This window comes from Phacochoerus africanus, chromosome 16 (assembly GCF_016906955.1).
Source record: "Phacochoerus africanus isolate WHEZ1 chromosome 16, ROS_Pafr_v1, whole genome shotgun sequence".
NCBI lineage: Eukaryota > Metazoa > Chordata > Mammalia > Artiodactyla > Suidae > Phacochoerus > Phacochoerus africanus.
This window is the reverse complement of record NC_062559.1, coordinates 28,487,568-28,500,166: the sequence shown is the minus strand read 5'-3', so window position 1 is coordinate 28,500,166 and position 12,599 is coordinate 28,487,568. Positions and strand designations below refer to the sequence as shown.

Below are 12,599 nucleotides of genomic sequence, written 5' to 3'. Positions count from 1 at the left end.
ATGGGAGAGAATCGAATGTATACATGTATGTGTGACTGGGTCACCTTGCTGTACAGTAGAAAATTGAAAGAACAGTGTAAACCAGCTATAATGGAAAAAATAGAAATCATTATTTAAAATAATAATAATAATGATAATAATAAAAGGTTTAAAATATTGGAAGAACTACCAAAATATAAAACAGAGATGTAACATCAGCAAATGCTAGTGGAGAAATGGCACCAACAGACTTACCCTACATAGGATTGCTAACAAATCTTCAATTTGTTTAAAATGAAAAAAAAAAAAAGAGTATCTACAAAGTGTGGTAAAGGGAAGTGCAATAAAATGAGGTATATTACAAGGTTGGCATATCAATTGTACAGATTTTCAACAATTCAGATACATCAGTGTGCCTATAATTACTGTGGCATCGGGTGCAATTCCTCTTAGCAGTGATTTCCTACCACAACTGGTATAAAATTCAAAGCCTCAGTCTTGGTCCTGCAAGATCTGGCTTCCGATCATCTCTCAGACATCATTACCAGTCTCGACACTTGTGTGGCTATTCCCCCCTGCTTTAAACACCCTCCAAAGGCTTCACTTCATCTAATTGTTTGTTTACGTGTCACTATAGATAGGTCTTTCTTAACCCCATTCAAAGGCTCTTTCTGCCACCCCTTCCTTTAGCTCCTTACCTCCTTATCTGCTTTATTTCTCTTTATACTTATAATTAGTACTGGCTAACATATTACAGACGACATTATTCATTTGGTTTTTTATCGATCTTCCCCCACTAGAACGTAAGGTCCATGAGCTATATCCTAAGTTTCTAAACAATGCCTGCATTTAGGAGACTTTCAATAAACAGTTGTCAAACAGCTAAATTAAATAACTGAACAGGACATAAAAAATGCATAACATGTGGTCAAGGTCCATAAGGGGTATATAATCTGGTATGGAAGAAGAAACCGTCACGATTATGTGCTATTATTGCCTGAGTCACTTTACATTTTTAAATGATTTGCTAATAATGATTAAGTGCTAAGTTTTTATTATCTTCACCCAAGGGTTAATTGCTGGATTTAAAAAAGTACTTTGTGTATACTCATTACACTGAGAACAGAACTAACAGCTGTGTTAATTTAGCCTCCGATTCATTGGTCATCGGGAGTTAACTCTGTCCTCTGCCTTAGGGGGCACACACATAAATGCACTTGGACTATTCTATATGTAATGTGACTGGCAGACATTTTATTTGACAGACCTACTCAATCAAGGCTAATCTGCAGTTATAATCAGCTGCACCACCTTTCTAGTCCATTTATCATCTAAACAGGTTAAGTGAAAACTGAGAGCCCAGGCTCACATTCCTAAAAACCAGTTGGTCATACACTATCAACCTTCACTGAAGCAAAGGAATAAGACAGCTCTCCCTCCCATTTCTAAGCAACCTCCAGCTTACTCTAATGCTTCATGGATAGAGGAGGATATGACAAGAGAGACAGAGAAAGTATCTGATTTAGAAGGCACCATCTTTCCTAAACCATAAAGCCTTTAAATGTTTTTGTGCTACTGTGGCTGCTTTTACAAAGGTCAATCCCAACAGTGAGTTTAGCGAAATCAATGGAATGATTTTGAAAACTTCTTTACATCAGGAACAAAGACATCAATTCACAGTTGATGGGAACAACTTTTGCAAAAGGTCAGAATCAAACCCATCCTTTTTTCCAAATGCTTTCCAAATCAAGGCAAAATGATTGTTTACTTAATGGTTTACACCTTCAAAATTAGTTTTAGACACATATCACACACAGAGACACACATGTGTCAGAGACTTGCACGATCCTGGCTTTACTGCTCACTGGCTCTGTGGCCTGAGCGTGTTGTCTTACCTCTCTGCTTCGGGTGCCTCATGTACTAAATAAATGGGTGGTGTTATGTACCCCATACTTCCTGGCAGGGAATAAGTCCTAGACAAATGCAAACCATTAAATGAATCCATTTTGCATCTAGAATTTTCTACTCTCCCTTGATAATCATATTCTCCTTCTTCTTTTTAAAAATAGAAATCCGTAGTTTTAGCTGAGTGCATGGTTGCCCAGCTAGGCGTGGACATGAGTCTAAATTCTGGTCTATGGGATGTGGGCAGAAATGGGTGTGTAGATCCTCTGAAAGGAAGGGGCTTGCCCTCCAGGCTCTCCTCCCTCAGGCTGGAACCTGGCAGCAGGAGTGCTGACTTTCTGGGCCCACCCTCCCCCCAGCACCCCGGGGGATGGTAGCACCAGAGTGAAGGTGCTCACCCTGTCCCTTCCTCCTCCCCAAGCCTCTCTCATTTGCTGGGACTTCTGCATCTGACAAAAATAAACTTCCATTCTGGTTAAGCTAGCATTGTGTCTGTTGAAGTGGACGAAGCGATATGCTAAGTAATGCTGGCATATTTACTCAATTTTAAATTATACAAGTTCACAGCCAGGCACCTTGATATCTACTGTCATGCTCTTCCATACTGATGATCGGTTATCTGACGTTAAGTCCTTGTTAGGAGAAGACAACCGCTTCCTGCCAAAAGAACACTTTGCAGTCACAGATGTCCCTGGGTCCAGGCAAAGGCCACCCCATGACTGTGACAGGAATCCAGAATAAAGGAAAGAGCAGTTTTCCAGGGAGGAGTCTGTTAGGGAAGGTCATGAGGTCAGAGGAAAAGGGGATTAGGGGTCCACAATGTTCTCAACATAAAAATGGGCAACCAAAGAATGCAGTGCCAGGGCGGGAGTGTAAGACTCCCCTTGGCAGCGACCATCCCACCTACCAGCCTGAGGTAGTTCTGCAGCATCTGAAGAGGGATCATGGATGCATAGGTCACACTACTGAGGCAGCCTTCTTGAGGACCTATGAGAAGGGAACACAGAGAAGGACAAAGTGGCTCTTCCTTGTTAAATACACATGATCAAGACAAACAGAGCCTATCACAAAAGTTACAGTCTGTTTTCACACCTCTGTAGGCAGAGCCCGACATTTGGCCAAGAGGCACCAGTCTGTTTTTACCATCCTGAAAACACTGGAACACTGTGTACTGGATGAGAAACAAGTCCCTGCTGCTGGCCTCCCAAGAACTCCCCAACTGCCCCTTCCTTCCTCCGGGGAGCTCACCCATCTCCTGTCAATCACAACAGGGCCCTCAGATCCAGGCTCCAACCCTGTAAGCTGGTATTTGTTCTGACTGCTGGATTCAATATTTCCTTAGTTGTAAGCAAATGTTATTGGAGATAATCTCAACCCTCAGCAAATTCTAGCATTAGCCAGCATTCATGTCCAGGCCCATTCCTAAACTCTGTCCCCAGCCCCCGCCCCTCTTTAGTGTTCTGTGCCATTCTCTCAATATGGTGTGTGAGCCTGAAAGAATTATCTGGAATAGCCTCACTTTTTTTTTTTTTAACCTAAAGAACAAACAATAAAAATTCTACTGCTGCTGGCCTACACCATAGCCACAGACACTTGGGATCTGAGCTGCATCTGCATAGTTCACAGCAACGTCAAATCCTTAACCCACTGAGAGAAGCCAGGGACTGAACCCACATCCTCATGGATCCTAGTCAGGTTCGTTAACAGCTGAGCCATGAAGGAAACTCCTGAAACTGAGCTTCCATCCCCAAATCTGGGAAATACTTGATGCAATCACCAGCCTTTCTGAGTTAAAGGCTGAGAAATTGAGAACTGCTACATTATTCACTAGCTGTACGTGCTTAGACAAGAAAATCAATCTCTCTGAGCCCCAATTTCCTCGTATATAAAATAAGGAGAAACAGAAATACATATCTTAAGTGGGCTGTTGTAAGGTTTATAAGAATTTATACTTGTAATGCGCTGTAGGCAAGAGGACCTAGCACAGAGTTAAGGCCCCCTGAAGGTCAGCTTGTACAACAGTCACATTGGTCAGACAATGGACTCGACACGATAAAAGACATTTCTCTTAAGACGGTGTCTGTCATTCTCTCATCAGCACATCAATTTGTTCCTAATGAGGAAGGCAATCCAAATCGCAGTGATCAATAATCAGGATAGACTCATGGTGGGTGTCAAACACACGGCTTTTGATCTTTCCTCAATCAAACACTGCAAAAACCATCAACTCCCTCCAGCAGTGGGAGTCACACAGGTGTGGTCCGAGGACACAGGACAAAATCTCGCAAATTCAGAGCCGATGCTGTGGAACACGCATGACGCGAACTCTCGGTATCGCCTGAGTCTAGAAGACCCTTACCTGACAAAAGCACGGTGATCTGCTCTGCTTTATTTGTTCTCAGAAAGTCCCATGGGGACTGGGTGAAGCTCTGACCTGCTGACCACGGCACATTTCCTAGTTCAAAAAAAAAATAGAATGAAGTGTCAAGAGAAGCTTTCAAGTAATTCTTCTTGTAAGGGTCAAGGCACAAGCTCCTGTGGGAGACCCCTCAGGAGTCCAGAGCTCAGACTGTCAGAGACACAGGCAGACTATGGAACAGGCCCCACATGCGGTGAGCTGCCTAGTGCAATCTTTGTGGATGGTCAAGAGGAGGCCTTCCAACTACAGCCTTCTCCAAAGCTGTGCTTAACGGGGAGCGGAAGAAACCTGGAGAGTGACAATACAACCAAATATGTACAGGGTGAAGTTTTTAAGAATGAAGCAGATCACAACTTTTCACGGTTCTTCTGGTGCCTGCTTCACAAAGCCCAAGCACTCTGCATGAGAAAACAGGTCCTTTGTGATCTGGCCCCCGCTTCCCTTTCCAACAAATTTTTGGATTCCAGTAGAACTAGGTAACTTCAGGGGCTCAGAGTAAAGCAAACCTTTTCACAGTCTGGGCCCTCTGCTCACTCTTGCTAAAAACACAGTCCAATTCATGAGTGTCCACTCTAGGGAGGGGTTAGTAATAAGTACTTGTTCCCACCTCTTCTCCTTAAATACTTATTTTCAGCATGCCCCCTATGCACGTGCATACCCCACCTGTAACTCACTGCTCATCTGTTAACCTAGAGTGGATTCAAGGAACCAAGGGCATCAATAAAGTTACTCATACATAAATAACAACAATGCTATGTAAGTGTACCTCCTCTATCGTGCTTTGATTTATTGCAAATCACAGACAACTGTCTTATTTATAAATTGAAGGTTCTTGACCCTACCTCAAGCAAGTTGATCAACACCATTTTTCCAATGGTATTTGCTCACTTTGCATCTGAGTCACATTTTGGTAGTTCTTACAATATTTCAAACATTGTATCATTGTATTTGTATGGTGATCTGTGATCAGTCATGTTTGATGTTACTATTTTAAGAAGATTACACTTGCTGAAGTCTCAGGTAACGGCTAGCATTTTATTTTTTAGCAAAAAGCTTTTTTTAATATAAGTATGCATATGCATATTTTTTTAGATAAAATGCTCCTGTACACTTTTAATAGACGGTATTATATTGTAAGTAACTTTTATATGCACTGAGAGGCCAAAAAATTCACATGATTTGCTTTCCTGGGATATTCCCCTGACTGAGGGGGTCTGGAACGGAACCCGCCATGTCCCTGAGGTATGCCTGTCATTACCAGTCATCAAGTGGCCACAGCCCAGGTCCTAAACTAAAGCCTTTACCCACAAAACTCAATGATTTTTAGATCTGAAATATTCCTTGGCTGCCTCATGCTTCTGGGACTCTCTGAATGAACACCTGGAACCGTCAGGCCTTACCTCCCACTGCTCACAGAAGTAAACCGATCTGATGGTGGTGGATCCCATTTGCCTTCACCAGTTTTCAGATTAGCTGGATGAGGGCTGATGGGGGAAGCCCACCTCCTTCAAAACAGGGCTGTGCTGACTATCAGTCCCCTAGGCCGAAGCACATCTTAATTAACACTGCATTTTGTGGGCAGACATGTTCCTGAGAATCATTTAAGACTTATTTTCTTAATGTACTTATTTAATTCTATAATAATGCTTCCATAATAATTACAATTCTTTTAAGATCATGACCACAACCCATAAAATTGCCTTGAATAATTTGCTTTTAAAATTAGTGGTAATATGTGTTATGGAAGTATTTAGCACTTATGCATGAACAGATTAAGACACCTGCCCTTCCTTCAATCTTGACCGTTCTTTTGCAACACGGTGCTGTTGAAAATACACAGACCTTCCTAACAGACTGGGATTGGGATGCTGACCACTTTTCTCCTGAGCTGTGTGACCTCAGGCAAGTCATTTTGTCACCAGTTATCTGTAAAAGGAGTCTGCTGTAAGGACTCACTGAGCTCTGTATCCAAAGAAAGCTCCCAGCTTCGTTCTGACATCACAGGAGACTCCCCATAGACGTCAGTTCTCTTAGTTCAAGAGGAGAGAAACTAGCCAGGGACAGCTAATACTTAAAGCACACTTGTATGTCCATCAGAAAGCAATTCTCTGTCTTCATTTAAGTGCTTCTTTTAACTCTAGACTTCATTAGGATTCCCATCCAAAGGTAAGATTTTTTTTCTTCTTCTTTTTCGGCCTCACTCACAGCACAAGGAAGTTCCCCAGCAAGGAATCCAGTTGAGCTGCAGCTGTGACCTACGCCGCAGCTGAGGCAACACTGAATCCTTAACCCACCGCACCAGGCTGAGGCCCGCACCACTGTAGAGACAACACCAGATCCTTAACCTGCTGCACCACAGCCGGAACTCCCAAAAGCGAGATGTTAATGCACTACCACATCTCTGGCACAGCCCAAGTACAAACTTGGAGCTGTGTTCAGGGCTTGTGCATTAGCAAGCAGCTGCAATGTGGTTAGTTTCTTGCATTTATCAAAACAGCAAGTGCAATCACAAGGCCTCATCAAGGGCTTTCATGTTCTTTACTCTCGGGGTATTATTTGAGGCATAAAAGCATTTTTATACTAACAGGCAACATTATGTAATGGCTGCATAACGAATATTCCAGTTGGTCAGCACCAGCAGCCGCCGTAAGTGAGCTTTGAATGTATTTAATCAACGATCTAAGTATCAGGTTATGGAGCCCATAAACATAAATAAGCCCAGAAATTTAACTTTCCCTTCCCTGCTGATACCTAACGTGATGGATTGCACACTGCTTGCACCGAGGCCAATGCTGGAGTCAGTGGTGCTATGAAACGTCACGTCTTCCAGACTCCACCATCCATCAGAAGATATTGCTTGGAAATGATTTGTCAGAGCTTGACTCACTGCTTTTGAAAAATCATCCCATGTTGTCTGTTTGCGAATATTTAAAGCGCATATTGTGTTTTCACATTCAAAGTCATCAGAACCATAGTTGCTTGGTTGAATCTCACCCACTGAAATCCTTAAGGGTATTTTAAGAGCATCTGTTGGAAGAATAAAAGAATTAGATTAAAAAAATCCTGACAGAAAAAAAAAACCAGCAAAAATCTTACATAAATGATATAAACATTTTAAAAATAAAGCCAAGGGCAACTATCCTATTTCTTTAAATATCATCAATTAAATATTCTTCTACTGGAGTAAACTTTGGTCTCCCAATCTCTTCACAGTTTCTTTGGAACCATGTTGCATGAACTGTTTTATCTTTCCTTGTCTCTTTGGCAGGTTCTACTTCATTGATGCTTTCCCTTCAGCAAGATTCTCAAATTATCTCAAAAAAATATCTGAGGAAACTGGAGCCCTCTCTTGACTGTGAACTCAGTATTTTACCCTTTCTCCTCACCTTCACTGAAATCATCATGAAGAAAGCTGGTTACAGCTGCTTAGGTCAGTATGCTTAGGACAATGGCTTGACTCATACAAACCTTGGGGTGGACCTCAGGGTCAGCCTTCTCCTAGCCCTGTGTACTTGGTAAATCGCCTCGACCTTTCTATACCTCAATTTCTTCTATAAAATGTAAGGACTGTACAAGTGAGTTGTTGTGAAGAGTAAATGAACACATGTTTGGAAGGAATTTAACAAACCATGTGTTTAACACACTACCTGTGAACACACTATGTGACAGAAGTACTGGAAAGTACTTGAATGATAAACAGAGTGGTAGAAGCTTTTTAAATGATCTCTGTGACACCAACTGACCTTCACCTAAAAACTGATGATAGAATGACTTGTTATGCATTAAAATAAAATGTTTAAAAATGTATCATTTTTATGACTCACTTCTTAAACTTTCTTCCATCAACTGACCAGTTATTAGATTTTATTTTCAGTCTTCATATTACTTATCAATAGCTTCTGACACAACTGATGTATCTCTGCTCTCTGATATATTCCTTCTGGAATTCCTCATACCTCACTGGTCACTCTTTAATCTTGTTCCTTTGCTGGCCACTCCCTTTTTTCCAGATTTCTTCATGATAGAGTCTTGAAAAGCTTATTTCTCTTATTTTTTTCTATGTTAACTTCCTTTGTGACCACAGCCAATCCTATGACTTTAAGTATCATCTCTAGACTGCTGATGCTCAGATTTATCTGTCAAGCTCATACTTATTTCCAGAATTCTTGCTGACTTGACACGTCCTACATCGATGCCTGAACAGACGTCTCAAATTCATACATTCAAAACTTAACTCTCGATCTTTGTTAGAAAAATCTGCTTCACCCAAAGCTTTCCCCTTGACAGGTGATGGCAATGTCATCCTGCCTGTTGTTCAGGCAGAAAACCTTGGAGTTATCCATGAATCCTCTCTTTCGCATAGCTCACACCCAACCCATCTGGCAGTTCTGCTGGCTTAATCTTCAGCAATATCCATAACCAACACATCCTCATCTACTGTCCTCAAATCTGGACTGAGCCATCATTATCCCTCTCACCTGGAACACCACAGTAATGGCCTGTGACTTCCTAGTCTATTCTTGACAAAGCAGCCAGAGATACTATTAAAGTGTATCCCAGGTCCTGTCACTCCTAAGCTCAAACACTGAAATGGCTGCCTTAAGTCCCTACAATGGCCTACAAATTCCAATAAGATCAGGCCTCTGTCCCCATCCTGTAATTTCTCTGGTCCGTTTTCCTACTTCTCTCCCCTCACGCATTCTAACCCAGCCATTCTACTCTGCCTGCAGTTCTGCACACACAAAGACATGCTGCTACCTGTTAGGGCCTCTGTCCATGATGCTCTGCCTGGAGAGTTCTTACCTGATATAGTTACACAGTTATCCCTTCCTTGCCTCCAAATGTTCACTCAGATATCTTACCAGTGAGGCTACCCTGTTTATCATTTTAAAAAAAATGAAACCCGCCCTCTCACTCCCAATCCCTCTTAGGCTTTTCCATAGCACACATTACCATCTCACATTCCATATAATGAATTATTTATGCTTCTTGTTCATTTGCCTGTCTCAATGTTAGAATGTGAGCTGAAGTCAAACTACTGAAATAGCTGGCTGGCTGGATTGAGTGAAAATCCTGATAGCAGAGGTAGGTCATGACGTTTCATCTGGTCTAGTACTTCATTCTCAGAAACCCACAAGTGACCCTCTCAAGAAATGTGCTGAGATGCATATATTCTTGAAGCTGAAAGGGACCCAAAAGATCACTAATCATCTTTCTGGACAGTCAGGCAACCAGACATGGAGAGATAACTGACCTTCCTACTTTCACACCATCAGCTAATAGCAAACTACTTGGCCATGATCTCTCATATCCCCCTGGTCTCATGTCTAGAAAGACAATCTAAGCCAGAAGAAAAGAGCAATTGCTATTTAAATATTTGCTGACTGAGCAAAGTCAGTCAAATCAAAGGAAGATCTCACATTATTTCAATAAAACTCATTCTTTAAAAAGCGATTCTACATGGAAAAATATCACGACCCCATTTATAACAAATTGTCTTTGCAGTAGCTAGGGTTCAGAGAAGGTTAAAAAGAGAATGAGAAAACTGCAGCGGCATTAATCTGTCCCCCACAGTCCCAGAGGCCCCAGCAGTGTGGATGCCACATGAACAACACGGCCGCAGAGGGCACTCACTCAGGTTCTCCAGGAGATGCTTGCAGTCATCAGTGGCGACGTCGTGCACAGTCCGGTTGTATTTATCTCTTCTTTCCGGCTCAAGCCCTCCATGACCACACAAGACTTCTAGGCAGTTCTGTGGAGACAAGAGCTCCATTACCTCCTGTTCAAATGAATAAACTCAAGGGAAAAAATCCAAGGGCAAATCATGAATTCTCAGCCAGAAAGCTAATTTCTCTTCTAGCAACCCAAAGACACAGATTAATCTAAACACTGTCTCCCAAGGAAAAGGAAAAAGTACTTCATTTAGATGTGATTCACAGTATCAAAACACTGCTCCACAGAACAGCCTCTTAGGTTTCAAGAGAGAAAACTAGCTTCCTAATCACTTAGTTTGCAGAGTGAAATTAGGGAAAAAACACTTCATCAGACAGTACCCTTTTATGGTAATTTGGAAATATAAAGCAAAAAGACTCCTGCCATAACCCCAAGCCCCTTGCTGTCGTGTAGACCATGCACTGCTTTCCCGGTCATGCAAGTTCAGACCCAGAGCCCTTGTAAGCACATTTATAGTTGAGATCTTACGCTGTGTTATTTTTTTTATTTGAAAAATATGTGTCAACACCATGTTGGCTGAGGTTTTAGAAAAACATTCTCAATAGATATTGAAGTTATGTGCCCTCATTTTTTTTTTCAGTTTTTTCTTCTGTGCTCCAGAGAATCTCCATTCAAAAAATATCTCTAGCCTATGAATTGAAAGGTCTTAATTTTCCAAAATGTTTCAATTCAAAGTGGTAGACAGACAATGTATGGGCAAACATTTTCAAGTAGTTACATGGCAGGCTATTACATCAGGATATGTATCATGGGACGTGCACAGCCAAGTGCACACTCACAGAAGCTTTGTGCTGACTTCCGCTTTTGACAACAGAGCAAACTACAAAGTCTGAACAGCTTTCTCTAATCTTGCTGTGGAACACCTTTTTTCCTGTTTTCTAAGACATGCCTTTTTCTTTATGTGCCTATTTTTTGACATATAATATCCACATAGACAAATATACAAATAAGTGTGCAGCTTGAAGAATTACCACAAAGTGAACATCCTTGTGCAAGGAGCACTCTGGAAGCCTCCTTAATGTTCCATCTCAATCACCAGCCCTTCCTCCTTAGCCCCCAAAGGTAGCTACTATTATGATTTCTCACATCAGAGACTGGGTTACCCTATTTATGAATTTTATATAAATGGAGTCATACTACAGGTACACTTTCATATTTGGCTCTTTTTCATTCAATATAATGTCTGCAAAGTTCATCCAAATGTCGAGAATAGTTGTAGTTCAATTTCTCCTTTTTTAAAGTTACGCTGTGGGAGTCCATCATACAAACATACTACAATTTATGTATCTATTCTCTTGCTGGTAGACATTTGGGTTTTACTATGGACATTCTAGCATGTGTCCTCTGGTGGACATATTGTATACATTTCTGTTGAGTACACATACAGAGTTGGTCTGCTAGGTCACAGGGTATGCACATGTTCTGCATCAATATTCTGCAAAGAGCTTTCAAAAGTGGCTATACTAGTTTCCACTTCCAGCAGGAGTATACTTGAGTTCCAGTTGCTTCACATTGCCCCCAAAACATACTTTAAATGCAATCATGAGTTCCTAAGGAAATACAGGAAATCCCCAAGAGTCAGAAAGAAAAACAAAGAGTAAGCTGAAACTACCAACGAAGTGAAATTTGAACAGGAAACCAGTGCTGGCTTGAGGGCAAAGCCAATACAGGGCGTCTTTTTGGATGCTGAAGGGATGGGAGACTAAGCCTTGATACCTGTAAAAAGGAGAAGCTGAACCAGAGGACCTTTGAATAAAGAAAATTTGCCTGCCTGTAAAGGGACGGACTTGGACATAGGTTTCTCATCTCCCCTGCTCCAGTTAGAGGGACCTCCTCTAACAATTGTAATCCAAGTCTGGCTTTTTTACGGGTCTAGGGTTGAAGTTTAAAAAAATCGTTAAGCTAAGAAATGAACTGAAAGCCAAGTCAAATGCAGAAATACAGTTCTTACCAAATTGTTATCACTAATTTGTAAAAAAAAAAATCAGTAAATGTGTAAAATAGTTAACAAAATTAACTCGGCTTTAAATAGAATGAAATCTGAGTTCAAAACTTCATGAATTTCCAGATAAGAGATAAAAATAATACATTTATTACACAAGTTAGTACTTGCAACAAAAGCAGGTAAGAGCCGAAACAGACCTAGTTTCTAATCCTGCCAATGTAGATGATTTTATCAATGACTTTTGGTAAATCCAACATTTTTCTGCTTCAGTTTCCTTATCTGTGTTTCAAATACCTGTATTTCATAGGGCTGTTAGGTGACTTAAATGAAAAGATGGTAAAAAGCTTTTATATTCTTGGCATGTAAAATACACTCAATATTTATTAGCTACAGCTTTTATTATAATCAATGTAATTATCACCAATTAAAAAACAACCCAAATATTCAGGTAAGTGGCTAGAAATTACAGCAGGTCAACAGATGCCATAATTCTAGGTGATGTTACTTCAAATTACAAATAGAAATGATAAAAGATGCAACCAAAACCTGCAAGAGTCTTCTAAGTCTGACCTATAAAGTCGACTGCATATAATTTTTACTACACTTGGGCAGGGTCAG

At 41.0% G+C, this 12,599-nt stretch overlaps 1 protein-coding gene across 5 annotated transcripts in view; it reads right to left on the bottom strand.

Annotated features, from left to right (window-relative positions):
• CTTNBP2 (cortactin binding protein 2) overlaps positions 1–12,599 on the bottom strand; it is a 154,147-nt gene that overhangs the window by 40,527 nt on the left and 101,021 nt on the right. For all 5 annotated transcript variants that reach the window (XM_047763220.1, XM_047763219.1, XM_047763221.1 and 2 more), the window contains 4 exons: positions 9,938–10,055; positions 7,055–7,330; positions 4,244–4,339; positions 2,792–2,871 (listed from right to left, as the gene is read on the bottom strand). In XM_047763220.1, coding sequence (XP_047619176.1) covers positions 2,792–2,871; positions 4,244–4,339; positions 7,055–7,330; positions 9,938–10,055 — 570 coding nt within the window. The remainder of the gene's footprint in view (positions 1–2,791; positions 2,872–4,243; positions 4,340–7,054; positions 7,331–9,937; positions 10,056–12,599) is intronic.